At 38.0% G+C, this 16,547-nt stretch overlaps 1 protein-coding gene across 1 annotated transcript in view; it reads left to right on the plus strand.

The window, feature by feature from the left end:
* Window positions 1-16,107, plus strand: part of pkd1b (polycystic kidney disease 1b) — a 35,483-nt gene extending 19,376 nt beyond the window's left edge. The window contains exons 20-42 of the mRNA XM_053511853.1: window positions 892-1,042; window positions 1,124-1,373; window positions 2,135-2,330; window positions 2,699-2,866; window positions 2,961-3,104; window positions 3,909-4,119; window positions 5,700-5,823; window positions 5,962-6,108; window positions 6,577-6,641; window positions 6,729-6,925; window positions 7,027-7,141; window positions 7,240-7,406; window positions 7,783-7,985; window positions 8,110-8,307; window positions 9,284-9,438; window positions 11,175-11,287; window positions 11,394-11,487; window positions 11,985-12,098; window positions 13,098-13,272; window positions 13,701-13,988; window positions 14,199-14,333; window positions 14,426-14,740; window positions 14,846-16,107. Of these exons, the coding sequence (XP_053367828.1) occupies window positions 892-1,042; window positions 1,124-1,373; window positions 2,135-2,330; window positions 2,699-2,866; window positions 2,961-3,104; window positions 3,909-4,119; window positions 5,700-5,823; window positions 5,962-6,108; window positions 6,577-6,641; window positions 6,729-6,925; window positions 7,027-7,141; window positions 7,240-7,406; window positions 7,783-7,985; window positions 8,110-8,307; window positions 9,284-9,438; window positions 11,175-11,287; window positions 11,394-11,487; window positions 11,985-12,098; window positions 13,098-13,272; window positions 13,701-13,988; window positions 14,199-14,333; window positions 14,426-14,740; window positions 14,846-15,598 (4,478 nt within the window). The 3' untranslated portion in view covers window positions 15,599-16,107. The remainder of the gene's footprint in view (window positions 1-891; window positions 1,043-1,123; window positions 1,374-2,134; window positions 2,331-2,698; window positions 2,867-2,960; window positions 3,105-3,908; window positions 4,120-5,699; window positions 5,824-5,961; window positions 6,109-6,576; window positions 6,642-6,728; window positions 6,926-7,026; window positions 7,142-7,239; window positions 7,407-7,782; window positions 7,986-8,109; window positions 8,308-9,283; window positions 9,439-11,174; window positions 11,288-11,393; window positions 11,488-11,984; window positions 12,099-13,097; window positions 13,273-13,700; window positions 13,989-14,198; window positions 14,334-14,425; window positions 14,741-14,845) is intronic.
* The last annotated feature ends 440 nt before the right edge of the window (window positions 16,108-16,547 follow it).

Below are 16,547 nucleotides of genomic sequence, written 5' to 3' on the forward strand. Positions count from 1 at the left end.
CTAGTTATTTATAGTAATCTTTATTATTTGTTATTATTATTATTATTATTATTATTATTATTATGATGATGATGATGATGAATATGTAACATGATGCATTATCTATTACACAGTACATCACCAAGTTCCACTTTGCATAAGCCGTTATAAAGGGTTGTAAAGGTGATTCAGTAATCACTTTTTAATAACAAACAGTCTATCTATCGCCTTACTGTATGTATGCATGATAATACTGTATGTTATGAATGCAAGCCACGATACTGTACATACAGTATGGCTATTATACAAAGTGTGTATGAGCTTTTAGGAAATTTCTATAGCATTTCTTTTATTGAGGTCATGCCTATAATAAAATATGAACACATCCAAATCATATTATGTTATATATCACATTTATGAAGCATTGTTCTAGCTATCAATATTTTTCCTTATGAATCTTTAACACAATGCACTATCATGCACTAATAGCTTCTAACAGTAGGCTGAATCCCAAATTCCTCTCTAACCCCTGATCTTGGTGCGTGGAACAAGGGATGGTACTCTCTACACAGCACCCTAGCTATCCACTTAACACTTTTTCGGATTCAACCTCAGAAACCTGGAATTTAATATTCCAAAGTGAAATAATTCTAAATCATCCTTTATTATCGCATTATAATGATGAACAATAAATGTTGTCATAGGTCATTGTAGATATACGTACATGTATATGTTTATACCGTATAATGATCATTACAGAGCGTTATGCAGGTTAAAAGTTTGATAGATAATCAATACAAAGATATTAATAAAAATAAATGCGTGTATATAAATGTACACTTTCTCAAATTATATGTGTTGTCTATCAGTGTATCAGTGTTGATGTTATATCTGTTTCTTGTGTGTTGGCAGGAAGTAGTAAGTTGATCTCTGGAAAAGTCAGCATCATCGTAAGTGATAAACAAACTATTCAACCGTCCCAAAACACTCATGGTAAAGAGCTCACCCTCACCTTCTCGAGCACGAGTCCTGCAGTGGAGGAAACCCTCTTCCTCACACCGATGTACGTTCCTTCCCCGCACTCAATACTACACCTTGCTTTGCTTGAACTCTTTCTCTAACATGAAACCATTTCTCCATCCAGCTTGAACGGCTCTGCTAAGGACCTGTACGTGACCCTTAAGAGCAGCGCGGATGTGGAGTTGTGTGTATCGGTGTGTGTGTTCAGTTCGCTCTGCCAGTTCTTCAGCATGGAACAGAGACGCTGGAGCACAGCCGGTTTGAGCGTGCTCAGTACCAGCACCCCTAATACCGCTCACTGCCTCACTCAGCACCTCACGCTTTTCGGGGCCAGTCTGTTTGTTCACCCAGATGCCATCATACTTCTCGCACCAGTGTGTATATCTTTTAAATATTAAATTTTAATATTACATGTTTAAGACTAAAAGAGTGATTGCATGACCGAGCTTGGAAATAACGCTTGGTATATCTTAAAAAATTAAATGCCCTTTTTCAAAGTCAAAATTTTAAAATATAATTTTCAAAATGATTTTATAATTTTTAAAAAGGCAATTAGTTGGTGCAAAAACAGCGTGAGAACTGATGGATATTCCTATAATATGTTTAATTATTTCTATTAATAATTCACTTTTAATCTGTACAGGTTGTCTCCGACTTACGAACAAGTTCTATTCCGTAAGCATGTTTATAAGTCAAATTTGTTCTTAAGTCCAACAAAGTGATTCTTATACACCCTTCCTATTTGAGGGGGCTACTGTGTAAGACGACTTTCACACCCACACACAAAAACTGCCATCACGTGGCCATAAACCGTAACCGTAACCGCGCCTAGGGAAATGAACATCACGCGTCAAATACAGTATAACAGAGATGTCTCTGTGCCTTTAAATCCCGAGGGGAATCCCAGGCGCCGTTTAGTCTCCAAGCTGTTTTAAAATTAGGATTATTTGTAGGATTACCTGGATTCTGATCTTGTCAGTAAATATCCATCCATTCATCCACCCATCCTCAATCCATCCATTATCTATTCCACTTCCCCCGTGTAGCATCATGATTAAATACCCAGACCATATACGGTACTGTATTCAGTATGACCCTTTATAAGAAGTGTTACAAATCAATCGTATTGTTTCAGTCAGATGGACCGAGCAGGAACATGGTGGTTGGAATAGTGTGTGGTGTTTTACTACTGATTCATCTGCTGGTCGGTCTCATCGCACACAAATTAGACCATCTGGAGAGTCTTCGTTTGAGCTGCGTCCCACTGTGTGGCGAGTCAGGACGCTACCGGTATCGGGTGCTCGTCAAGACTGGATGGTACAGAGGAGCTGGTAAGTGAGGACCGAACACATGAAATCATTAAGTTGATGTATGAAACCTAATTGATGTATAATCAACTTAATAGTTTCCCTGAAACATGAATATCCTGGAATGTTCTGATATTACAACAATGTGTCACACATACTTGAAATAAGTTAACTCCATGTTAGCTCCATGACTGCTCCAAGTTACAGTAGCTTCATCACTACTCCATGTTAGCTCCATCACTACTCCATGTTAGCTCCATCACTGCTCCATGTTAGCTCCATCACTACTCCATGTTAGCTCCATCACTGCTCCATGTTAGCTCCATCACTACTCCATGTTAGCTCCATCATTGCTCCAGGTACGCTCCATCACTTCTCCATGTCTCCTCCAGGAACCTCTGCTCATGTAGGCATTAGTCTGTATGGACTAAACAAAAGTGGTTCGCGTCACCTGCAAAGAGAAGGAGCCTTTCAAAGGAATGGTCTCGACGACTTTCAGGTGGAAACCGACGTCAACTTGGGAGAAATCTGGAAAATATGCATCTGGCACGACAACACAGGTAGGACATACAATAGAATGGCTTTCCTTCTATCCAAATTTATTAATAAAATAAAATGTAAATTAAAAAAAAGGAAATTCTCTTCGCTGCCTAGGGCTGGACCCCTCGTGGTATCTTCAGCATGTGACAGTGTGGGACATGCAGACGGATAACATGTTCTTCTTCCTGGTGGAGGACTGGCTATCTGTGGAGAATGAAAAGAATGCGGGTTTAGTTCAGAAAGTCATTCTGGCTACGTGTAAGAACCAATGAAATTGCTTTTTAAAATCCCTGATGGACAATAAGGTTGACTAAATGTTAAATCATTAAGGAATTTGAATGCATATGCGTATGTATATTCTCTAACACTTTATTGGTAATATTCTGATGCTATATTTAATAATATAATTATTTTTAGGGTCATGAAACAAAAACACAAATATTAATAATATTAGTAAAAATAGATGAATAAAAGTTATTGTAATTGTACAGTACGGTATAAGAAGATTAAATATATAATATAATATTATATTATATTATATTATATTATATTATATTATATTATATAACTCCATAATTATTGTCAGGGTCATGGGTACAAATCACAAAAATAAAAACAGTATCAATGTTGATAAATAATAATAACATTATTATTATTATTATCATTATTATTATTATTATTATTATGAGATAATACAAGAATAAGTAAGCTAAAATTATTAATTCTCTTATTAGAAAACAATAGGTAGCAGATTTTTTTATTTACTTACTTATTAATTTATTTAAATTTACATTATATACTTAATCAGATTAGTAATGATCTAATCAATGCTGTGGTATTTTGTGGCTGAGTGTTTCTGCCTCACAGCAGCAGGGTCTCTAAAGGAGCCCATTTTAGGAGAGTCCATGTGGATCACCTCCATGTGGTTCTTTGAGGTTTTATACCCACTTAGTGCCTAGTGTTTCCCAGGAGAGGCCCAGGATCCATCACCAACACAACCTGGATAAACCACATACTGAAACTGGAAAAATGAATAATTTTACCCTAGTTGTTCTTTTGTAGGCCCCCCTGAGCTTCAGCAGTTTGGGAGGATTTTGCGTGCACAGCTGCGATTCGGACTGCAGGAGCATCACCTCTGGCTGTCTCTCTGGGAACGCCCAGCTCACAGCAGCTTTAGCCGAGCTCAGAGAGTGACGTGCTGCGCTCTGATTCTGCACCTTTACCTTGCAGCGGGGGCGGTCTGGTACGGATCAGTGGCTACGACAAACAGCGGGTAACAGAACCAACACCTATCCACTCATCCTGTTGTTTTCCAGGAAAGCTCCTAGAGAACAATACACACCACCTGAGGCTGTCTAATCTCGAATTACGTCTGTTATTGATTTGCTGCTGTGTTGAATTACGGAGGGTGTGTTAGGATAAGGAAACTCGAGCAGCAGCACTGTGATTATTTAATGATAAGGTTTATTAAATGATTAGATTAAGATAGATAAACAGTTTATACATGCTCAGAGGAAACTACTACAGTTCAGTACAGTTTACTCAAGGGTATGTCTTTAAACCTTAAGCACTAAAAGTTCAAAGTGTACCTTATTTAATTACATTTTTAAAAATGGTCTGGAGAACAAAAATGTATAATAAACTCCATAATTATTGGCACCCATTGGTATTTTTCTTCTTATTATTATTATTATTATTATTATTAGTTATTTTTTTAAGTTGATCTATTAAATAAAAATTTAAGGTTAACATTTTTACACATTATTTTTTAGACATGTTGTCAACTTGTTACATTTTTCCACTGACATGCACATTTTAAAATGATCTCCAGGCCATTAAACCATTTCCTGTGGGTTAGGTTAATGCTTATTGACTTCCATTTCATCAAATAAAGATGTCAGCTGCATAATATTGATTTCGTTTCCTGCAGCAATATCTGTGTTGATTTGCATGGGCAATTGAAGTCATTATCTTGTTTCAGTCAATATACTGTAGTATGGTCAGTAGAATTGTGGATTTTAATTGTTGTAGATTTGCAAAGGTCAACTTCAGGTAGTCTTTCTTTCTTTTTTTTATTTTCAACTGGTCAACAAATTTATATCAGTATTTAAATCATCAGGTACTGTAGCATGCACAAAACACAAAGCTTTCACATATAATAATAATAATAATAATAATAAGTTTATTTTATTTAGCGCCTTTCAGGAGACTCAAGGCCGCTTTACAATAACAAAAATGTTATTTTTGTCTTTCTTTACAAAGTATCGTAAAAAAGAATTGTAAAAAAAGAAAAAAAAAACCTGAAGAACCGTTAAGCATTGAATAAAATGTGTTAAAGTAAGGAAGGGGAAGCAAACTGTGATTATTTCATGATATGCCATATCATTAACAGTCTGTACGTACATACCTTAAGGACGTAAACGTTTCCAGAGGGCACAGTGTACCTTTATTATGTAATCTATCGTTAAACGTGGACTAAATGTAAAATATGACTGTACAGTACAGTATCATTTAAATATATAATATAGGACAATGGGTACCTTCTCAAAGTGGGTACATCTGAATACAATATTTGTAAAAATAATTTGAATATGTTATTTATTAAAAAATTATATATTTTCTTATTGTCCATCCCGGGAGGCCTTCTCCCTATCAGGCACGCCTAAAGAACCTCCCTAGATAGGCGTCCAGGAGTTCAAGTGATTTTAATTTATGATTTTATTCTGGTAACAAAGAACCCATGAGAAAGCGTTTAGGCAAACCATAGTGAAAATTACTCCTACTATTATTACTACCACTAAAAGTTCCTCTAGGACTAGTAGACAATCATTTCCGCTAATTTCTTCATCGTAGCGGTCCAGTCGCTGACCAGATGCTGATGACCCCAGAGACCGTACTGGTTGGAATGACCATAGCTGTTGTGATGTTTCCACTCCAATCCCTCCTCACCTTCCTGTTCAGAAAGACCAAGAGCATGGTATGAACATTCATCACTGTATCATGTTCTGCTTATCAAACTGGATAAGAACGGTGCTGAAGAAATGCTGGTTCTTTTAGTTCTTTAATCAGATTACTTTATCATAATGTGTAGATTAGTGTGTTATTATTGTTCCAGGTTGCCATGGAGCTCTCCTTGCCTCCTTCCCCCATGTCTGATATGGTAGAGATGGATGTGTACCTCAGCCACCCAGATATGTCCTGTGCTTCGTTTTTGTCCATGCCTACAGGCCACGAGTCCTCCACGCATGAAGGATCTTCTTTTGTGAGGCTTTAATATTTGTAAATTGTTTAATATGTAAGAAATAAACTCATCACAGTGTTTTACTAGTGCTTGGATACCATTAAGGTAGAAATCTTTTTACACTGGAGACTCCTTCCATAAAGGTTAACAAAGTCTCCTTAGAGGAAACATAGCAATTATAATCATAGCACTGTTTATATGTTTTTCTTTATTATATATCACTCACATTTTAAAATCATTTTATTATTAAGTTGAGGTAATGTCACTCGTCCAACATACATGTCCTCATCAATCACCGGTTACCATAGAAACAATATTGGACTGCCTTAATATGAACCGGTGATTTTCTTTGCATATGAAGCTACTGTCATATCTACTAAAATATAAAATTAGTCAACACCGTAATACCAATAAGATTTGATATTTAAACAGTGCTGACTTGTATTGTTGGTATTGTATTGTACTACTGTATGTTTGCATTTTATCAAGGAGTCCTTGGAGAGCCCAAAACTTGAGTCGGAATTTTGGAACACTTCACACTTCAGAAGAGAAAGGTACTGTATAAGAAAGACTTCTGCATGAGCTAAAGTGTGTTATTTGACAGGTCTAAACTAAAAAAAAAAAAAACTTGCAATGTTTAGTCCTCATTTGAGTAGAGCAGACCAATGGACATCAAGCGAGAGCATTTTAGGCCTTGCTGAGCCCATGGGACCGACCCGGCTGTTGAAGAGAAAAAGAGCGCTTCTTCAACTGAGACTGAATTCTCCAGCATCTGAACTTCCTACCTCTGAACATAGCAGTTCTCCATATCTAAAGAAACAGCAGCTGTCATCATCAGGTATGTTCTGAAATAAATAGTGGTGCTGTGTTGGTCATGGGCTATTAAGCAGAGCTGTATGAAATGTTACAAATGTATAATTTCTTGGAATATTTTAGCAGAAAAGGATTTGGGCTCTATTGCTGAAGACCCTTTTCTGTCCAGTGCTGGTTCCACAGGACCAAGTACTTCGGACAGCGGCCGATATTCACCCAACGGAACTATTCTGTCTGACACGTGAGTTGTCCATCTTACCAGCTCCTGCATGGTTTTGAGGTAACGCTGACGCTGTGAACATCTTCTCCAAGCTTAAGAAGTCCTTGTGTTTACTCTAGACTGGAGAGTAGCTCCAGCGAATGGATGGATCTGAGCATGGACAAATCTGACTGCGATGCTGGCCTTTACAAATCCCACTCGTCCATGTCAGTGTGCAGTGTGGCCAGTACCTTCCTCCCCAGTCTCCCCCCTGACTCCTTCAGCACCACCTCCACCACACACATAGGTAAGGTTATTTGACCTTTTTCACCACAAGAACCTTGTCTTGAACCCTGAGTCATTGTTAGTGCCAAGGCTTTTTTTTCAGGAAGACTTTTAGTTCATAATTAAAGTTTCACAGCAGGAACCATTTGGGACCTTAGAAATTTTGGATGCCCCTGAACCAATGGGTTAGGCTGGCAGTACCATTGTTTAGTTCATAAGAGGAACTGAATCTCCACCAAAGGAATGGCAGTTTAGTTTTTAGTTTATAAGGCACCCATTCACCTTAAGAACTTTTGAGAAATGTAGTAATTCATACCATGTCTTGTTTATTTACGTTATAAATCTATACAAAAAGCTGATTTCCAGTGCAACAAAAAAATCATCTGGCCAATCCCCAGGTGTGTTTCGCAGTGGGCCAGGTCTGATGCTACCATCCTGGGTGTTGGCTGTGGTTTATCTTCTTGTGGCTGTGCTCCTGGCAACATGTCTGGCCTTGGTTGGCTTATACGGGAGCACCTTTTCCCACTCTGTGCTCCTCATGTGGCTCACTTCAATCCTGTCAGCCTTCTTCACATCAGTCCTGGTGCTGGAGCCTCTCACGGTTAGTGTGGAAATGCTAGCAATGCTGAATGTATATGGGATGGTGCATTTTTTGGATCAAGTACTTCTCTACTGTGAAGATTTATCTTAAGCATGAGCTGTAGTTTTGTTCTACCTTTCTACAGATTTGTGCTCGGGCCATATATCTTGCCTCTGTGGTGAAACCAGTGGACCCAGAGGTGGAAGATAGGCTGGCCCAGGAGACTGTAGTGATTAGGATAGGGAAGGATCAAGGTGTTAAAGTGCGCCCTCTTTGTGGCTATGGCTTGCTGCATGCCAAAGAGGAGGCACGGAAAGTACGAATTCTCAAAAATCTCATGAAGGTGAGGATTAATTTAGTTTTGACAGACATGACCTAGGGGTTTTTGGTCTGTTTATCTAAGGAAGGGGTATTTTTGAAGGAGTAGCCACATAAAATTCCTTGTGTTCAGTGGTCAGCTGAAATACTCTGCTGTCTTCACCTCTGTCACAAGGAAGTTCTTCTTGTAAATTGTTCATGTTTCATTGCCAATCCATCTGCCCATTCTTGAAACTCAGCTCTTTAAACAGACTCCACAGCCAGCTGTGACAGCTTACCGTGTCTTCTTTGGCCAAGTTTATCATTAATCTGATTAAGAAAAATTAACACTACCCATGTCTAAGTATATATGCTTCTGTGGTGACAAGTGTCATGACAGCTGCAATGAAGGAAGGAAGGAATGGAAGGAAGGAAGTAATGGAAGGGAGGAAGTAATGGAAGGAAGGAATGGAGGGAAGGAATGAAGGAAGGAAGGAAGTAATGGAAGGAAGGAAGGACGGAAATAATGGAAGGAAGGAATGGAAGGAAGACAGGAAGGAAGGAAGTAATGGAAGGAAGGAAGGAAATAATGGAAGGAAGGAAGGAATGGAAGGAATGGAAGGAAGTAATGGAAGGAAGGAAGGAAGGAAGGAAGAAAATAATGGAAGGAAGGAAGGAAATAATGGAAGGAAGGAAGTAATGGAAGAAAGAAAGGAAGGAAATAATGAAAGGAAGGGGGGAAGTAATGGAAGGAAGGAAGGAAGGAAGTAATGGAAGGAAGGAATATATACGTATTTACCTTTTATATAACTTTCAGTAAAGGAACTTGTTTTAACGCCCTTTTCTGTTTGTTTGAAGCCATTAAAATACCACTAATCTCACATTGTGTTTGTTTATAATACATCATAGCATTAGTACAATACAGTACTACAACATAAAAATATTATAATATTATAATGATTTGATCCTGCGTACTCAAAAAGGCTAACAGTTTTTCCGTGTCGTTCTCCCACGTCACCCAGAACTGCCTGGTCTACATGCTCTTCCTCTTGGTGGTTCTCTTGATGAACTATCAGGATAATATCCAGGAGACGAACGGCAGATTTCTTCACCCTGCACTTAAACGGTCGATCATCTCAGCCTCGCCAGGACAACCAAACCTCACAGCGTTATCAGGGTGAACCACCAAACCACATGCACTCTCTCTCTCTCATCTCCACACTCTAGTTCCATTAGTGCAGTGATTACCAGTCTGGGTCTGAGGACAGCCTCTTACTGTACAAACCTTTCTATTCAGCCTGTCAATCAGCTGTCAGTATGAGAAGAAGCACTTAAAGTCAAGACATTTACAACAATTGTGCTGTTAACATGTGAAGTTATGAGAACACTGTTGCTAGGTAACTAGTAAATACTGTATGGAGGCTGAGCATAAATCGTCTGGCAATTTGGTCTTATAGTTCAGAAGTGGGCTTCTGTATTTTGCTCTATTATGTATCATAAGTCTTTTTTCCCCCTTTTACCGGCACGTCTCATACACTTCCAGTACTCCACTGTACTAATATTTAGCCACAAAATAAATGGACTATCCAATAATAATAGTAACCTTGGCTGTACACCTAAACTAAGTAAACATTGGGTTCACAATGTTCATGAAATAACATCGGCCGAGCAAAAGAATTTAAACCACAAATTCTTTCCATAAATATTGATGAATTAAACATATCCTTATGGAAATCTTTGTGATTGATACAGTATCGACAATTACACTTGATAAAATCTGAAGGTTCAGTTGTTGCTATAGAAACAATATAATTTTCCACTTATTCCACTTATAATTTTCCACAAAGGTGGAAATGACATTAAAACGTGTAAGGAGTGTGCCTCAACTTATTTTTCTGGTTTTCATGCCATATTGAGAGACACTCTTACACATTACATCATCATTACTGTATATCATCAACATTACATCACAATTTATGACCTCAGTAACCTATGAATTTAAATACCACAAGGAAGGAGCATTTATATGGAACATACTGTGAAAACACAACTATTTACAACCGTAAAATTATTTAATGAATATGCAATACAGCCCAAGCCCTACATGCTCCACAGCTTCTACTGACCGATCACAGACCACATGGCCTTCTTTCACCTATTGGGTCGAGTCTTATTATTTATGATGTCATTCAGGACATCTTAACCATTTATTAAAACCTTACCTTTTTTATCTTATCATACTTTACATTATTGTACCTTACCCAACCTTACCTCCCCATGTACCTTAATTAACCTTACCCTACCTTATCTTACCCTACCATACCACATCTAACCTTCCTATACCTTATTCTTACTGATCTTCCCCTAACTTAACTTACCACACCTTAACATAACTTATTTTCCCATATGATATCTTACCTTCCTGTACCTTACCATACTGTAACAGCTTACTTTACCCAACCTCACCTTACCTTACTAGATGGTAAATCTTACCTTACCGTACCGTACCATACCGTACCTTAACTTGCCTCATTTTTTGTAAGGTCCCTCACCAGGGAAAAAATAAATAAAAACAGAAAATTCACTACATTATTCTGTAATTGCAATTTGTTTAAAAAATTTTAACAGAACGTACTGTATATGGTTACTAGCATATTGAGAAACATCAATGTAATGCAATTCATAAACTATATCAGAATATTTTGACTAGTTGTGAGAATCACAAAAATTGATTTTTATATTAAAGTCTTACTGTAAATAAGGTGATTTTATGTCAGTAGATTTTTTGATGTAAGCAATAAAAATGCAATAAATTTAGGTTTTATTCCTAAGTTTTTGCAGGACTGAACAAATTTAAACTGATTTGAATAACGTGCTTTACTGAATAATAAATAATTTTCCCATATCCTGTAGGTGGACAGAAGTGTGGCAATGGATGGACCAAAGCTTAACTGCACACCTCCACGATAATCCCTCCCTCTTTCTGATTGGCTTGGCGCGTCTACAGAGAGTGAAGTCAACAACCGGTGTGGATCATCAGCTACAAAACTGTTTACTCATAGTTTAAAATATGTATCATTTACTACAAAAGATAATAATCTTGAATATTTTTTTCCCTACCACTTTTCCAAGATTGTGGCGGGGATGCCAAAGACACAGCTCATACTTTGATGATGTTCAGTGCACAGAGACACCAAAGCAAAAGTACCACCTCCGTCCTCACCTGGTGAGTTACCTGCATGAGGTCATGGAAGGTTCGGTCAAGTCTTTTTCAATCTGTAAAATCTTCAGATTTTGTAAAGCCATTAAACAAATGAGCGAAACAAATGAGTATGTAATTATAATCACCCTTTGAACTAATTTCTAACATGTTTCCGTGATTCAGTTTTTAGAGCATGCTAATTAACCCAGCTAGCCAACGCACGTTCTGCCAGTTTGCTCGTTAGTTGATGTATGTAGTGCAGCAGGTGCTGGGATTTAGAACATGGACCCTATATTAGTGCTAAATTATTACAGGACATGCGAACTTGTTATAGAAACATATTGTCATATTAAATATTATTTTTTGAAATTTTATTTTATTTTATAAAAAATCCCTAAGAAGTAGTAAATCATTGCATATAGAAAAGAAGCTTGTCATAAAACTTTCAGCAGACGTGAAATACAGTAGTTTAGCATTAAAGCTGATATGTTTGTCTGACCACTGATTTGTCTCCTGATGAGGCCGTGGTCCACAGCACAGTCGAGTGAGACTGACGTGATGCTGCTCGGAAACAGCAGTTTGTCCACCAGTCACATCCTGTCGGGCCTGAGACAAACACGTTGGATCACAGCAGAGTGAGTGTGTCCTCTGAGGACATTGTTACTGCTTTTTCTATTGATTCCCAGTGCAGAAAAAAAAAAAGATATAAAACATGGTGAAAAGTTTATGGGTGGTTCTTCTTATTCTTATTAGTATTTATTATAGCTATTATTATTATTATTATTATTATTATAAAACCTTCAGATCATGGCTTTGATGTACCGAGAAAACTTTCTACCTTGACTACTTTATTTGTTTCTAAATTATCTTATTTCTTTTATGCAAGTATATCTTTATATACTTACATGGTAACATGTTATGTTGTTTGGTTATGGAACATCTAGGAAATAAATTACTTCATGTTATCACTGATATTAAAGAAGCTATAAGCATTTAAGTCATTTACTGTATTTACTTCCTTTTGAACTTTATTAATCCCAGAGGGAAATTGCTTTGTCTTGGTCATACAGTTGCATTGAATAAAAAAAAAAAATAAAAAAAAAAATAGTGAAAAGAAAAATACAATGAATAGAAGCAAAGATTTAATTAAATATAACATACTTTTTACATATTGCACTAAAAATATAATCTGTATACTATCCCATCCATATCCTTAGTAGACTTTACAATTAGAGAAAATCTTTATTATTACAGTACAGTAAGTGCAGATGGCAAAGTCTTCTTTAAGCTGCTGGTTAAACTAAAATATTAATATTATTATTATTATTATTATTATTATTATTAATAATAATAATAATAATAATAATAATACGAATATTTTTTTTTTATATGGATTTAATCAACACCTTCTAATTAAGCAATCCGATCAGAATTCAACAGCACTAAAGAGGTATTGAATAGATATAAAGTTCAAAAACAATCAAAAAGCAAAATAAATGTTGGAAATTTATTCCTACTGTATATTTGTGCTAGCCTCTTTTTCAAACCCTGTTCTCCTTCTCTTCTCTCGCTGTACTTTGTGTATCCTGCACTTCGTGCTCCTCTTGCTCACTGTAAAACATATTATATTTCAGGACCCAGGCCATGTTAGTTGAGTTTACTCAGTACCACAGAGAGACGGCGATATTCCTGCCTGTCTCCATACTGCTGGAGAAAACACAGACACAGCGCATTCTCTCCACCATCACCATCCAGTCCGTTCATATTCCAGGATCTGTCTCTGGAGTCGACTTAAACATCTGCATAACGGTAACAGAAACCAGTCGGATAAACTGAACTGATACTGGCATGAAATATTTTGTAAGAATAAAAACAGGGTAGGTGAAATACTTTTGCTCAATACTGTACTGTATATGTACTGTATGTCTTAAAAAAAGGATACATTACTTACAGAATCTTTATTTATGAACTCAATAAATTAAAAGAGCAGACAGTATGTGTACGTAATAAAAGTATACAACTATTATGAATTTTATCATTATGTAATTTAATGACTTTTTTTTTTTGATTATCTGTTGAACGACGAGAGTGGAAGCCATATTACTATATAAAACTTTTCGTCTGTTTGTTTTCTGTAATATATGCTGCACTGTCTGAAATTTAAAAGTGATCTTTAAATAGTGAAGAAACTGATTCATTATTTTTATTTAAATAAACGTTCTCTGTTCTTTTGCTAGGCTCTGCTGCTGATCTTCTCCTTGTGCTTTCTGAGTGCTGAAGTTTGGAGGATGTTCCAGGAGCGAGCTCGGTACCTAGCCCAGACCTGCCGTCTCTTCCAGCTCTTGGTTGCTTTATTGTCCTTCTCTGCAGCTTCGTTACGCTTTTGTTTCTTGAGCTCAGCCTCTGCGTGCCTTTTTGTTCACGCCTCTCAGCCTGATGTCTTCACTGGGTTTCACAGTGTTGCGGCTCTGGCCAGGAGTTCCTCTCAGCTCTCGGCTGTGCTGCTGATGCTGCTGGTTGCACAGGTACGATTGACAGTTTGGTCAGGAAGTTGTTTGCCGTTGTAAGCACGGGAAATGGCAGTTATTTATGTAATAACAGGCCGTAGAACAGTCATCAGTGGTTCCATTGTCCAAAATGCATGGACATCTCTGAATTTGCAGTGGGAAAGTAAAATAATAGACACAATCTGTAAAATGCAATCTTCTCAGTTGAACAAAGCTTGTTTGTTGCAGATGGCAGGTTCTCTGCAGTTTGTAAGAAGATGGGTGGTGTTTGGCAAGGTCCTCCATCAGGCCTGCTGCGAGATCTGTGGAGTCGCAGTCCTGTTCCTGCTTCTGCTGCTTCTCTTCTCACACACAGGCTGCTTGGTAAAGTACTCTGACCGCTATATTCAATATTAAGCTTCTAAAACGCTTTACAAACAAGTCTAACTTTTACCCTGATGTGACTTCATTTTCAGCTTTTCTCAGCTTCAGTGGAAGGCTTCAGGACTGTAAGGCATGCTACACAGTCTATGTTTTGCTTGCTAAGAGATCGAATAGTCTTACAGCAACTGTGTGAGACGCACCCAGTGCTCGGTCCGCTATTCTGCCTTACTGTATTTGGGCTGGGCTTCTGGCTCCTGGGCCGTCTATGTGGAGCCATATTACTGCATAGGTATAAGACTATCCAGACAGAAATGTTCCGGCCATCCATGGAACCACAGGACTATGAAATGGTAGAGTTTCTTATCAAGAGGCTAAAGCTATGGATGGGGCTCAGCAAGATAAAAGAGGTATAAAAATATATTTTGTCGCTATGTTTGTCAAGAGTCTAACTGTAGCAGTGTGTTCTGTGCATGTATTATATTTTATGCCTTTTTTTTTTACCTTATTCTCAGTTCAGGCACCGAGTAAAATTTGAGGGCATGGAGTCACCACCTTCTAGATCATCCCAGTGCTCCCAGTGCTCCCAGTTCTCCGGCATCTCCTCACCTGTCAGTCCTCCAGGTCCTCGTATGGTGTCCTCCGCCTCTTCTCAGGCCTCCGAGTCATCCACCCTGTCTGAAAGCCATGATGTCCAGCAATATATCGATCGCTTGCTGCCATCTGTGGAAAATCTCCTTGCTGGTTTTGACCGTGTCAATCAACTGACAGATGATGTCTTGAACATTGAACAGCAGCTTCAGAAATTCCAAAACAGAATTGTGCAGAATGGAAGGAAGCAAAGCAAGCCACAGCCGCAACCACAGATGCCCCCACCACAGAAACTCACAAGACATAGTCATACTGCCCTTCCCAAGCCTCTTCAGCCTTCCCATGATGGTACCCCTCGAGCACATCGCCGTGCTACCCACTCTGAGTCATCCCTTATGGAACCATCGTCTCATCTTTTGACTTATTTATCAGTGGCAGGGAGACACAAGTCTCAGACGGCAAACCAAGAGATTAGAGGTTTCCCTAGACGAAGAGCCTGGCACTCAGGATCCTGTCACTCTGCAGACACCATTCAAAGAGTTGCTAAGACTCAGAGCCCTGGAGCCATTCCTGTAAGACCTCATAGTGAAGAAAGAGATTGGGCTGAAGCAAGTGAAGGCATGCCAATTAAAAAGAATGCCTGGCACTCCGATCCCTCTGAGATAGAAAAAGACTAATTCTGTCTTGTGTATTGCGATCATTGATAAGAGTAAAAACGTTCATTCTTCAGATGAATATATGCATTGGCTTGGTTTGTGTGTGAACTGGAAGTCAAGTAAGAAAGTGGGACTGTCTGTTCCATCTTTTTAGGCCAAAATAATTGGGCAGTTCTTTGGTGTACCTGCCAATCATTTCTGTGTACTTTAATAACCTTGCACTGGGGAAGCCTTTTTACCCCTTCTTAATCTCTCAGCGTTTTTAAAATGGGTGCACACATATGCAATTCAAGCATAGAGTAGAACTTAAAAGGGATCTGTTATGCAAAATTCCTTTTTTAGCTATTTTTAAACATTGAGATGGGTCTTCCCACAGTCCAAAGAAATGTAGATTAGGCTAATTGGCGTTCCCAAATTGTCCGTAGTGTGTGAATAAGTGTGTGTGTGCCCTGCGATGGATTGGCACCCTGTCCAGGGTGTACCCCGCCTCGCGCCCTAAGCCTCCTGGGATAGAATCCAGGTCCTCGTGAGATGGGTCTCCGTTGTGTGTTTAAATAAAACACACTGGGGGGACATTCCTGATTTTTTAAAAATTTTTTATTTTTCCATTTTTTCCAAAGGTGTAAACCATCAACAGTAATTGGATTTTTTCCCTGTTGTATAAGAAGATACTGTTTGTGGTTGGTCAGCTCTGCTAGTTCTTTGGAAAGGCCTGGCTCAGGTGTCGCTCATTTACATAAACACTGAAATGGCATACTTGGAAAAGGAGTGAAATCAAGGGAGTTTGAAGTATAAAATGCATATTTAAGATATAATTTCAGCATCATTAACAGATACACTTTTGAGAAGCTCTGAGACATTTTGATCACTATGTTTATCCCAGGATATATTCAGGACAAATTAGCTGGATATCATTAAGGTTCCTTGCTTGATATTGTTTTTATTTTTTTTCTTCTAACTTTTCCTTCCC

Source organism: Clarias gariepinus, chromosome 14, assembly GCF_024256425.1.
Source record: "Clarias gariepinus isolate MV-2021 ecotype Netherlands chromosome 14, CGAR_prim_01v2, whole genome shotgun sequence".
NCBI classification, from domain to species: Eukaryota; Metazoa; Chordata; class Actinopteri; order Siluriformes; family Clariidae; genus Clarias; species Clarias gariepinus.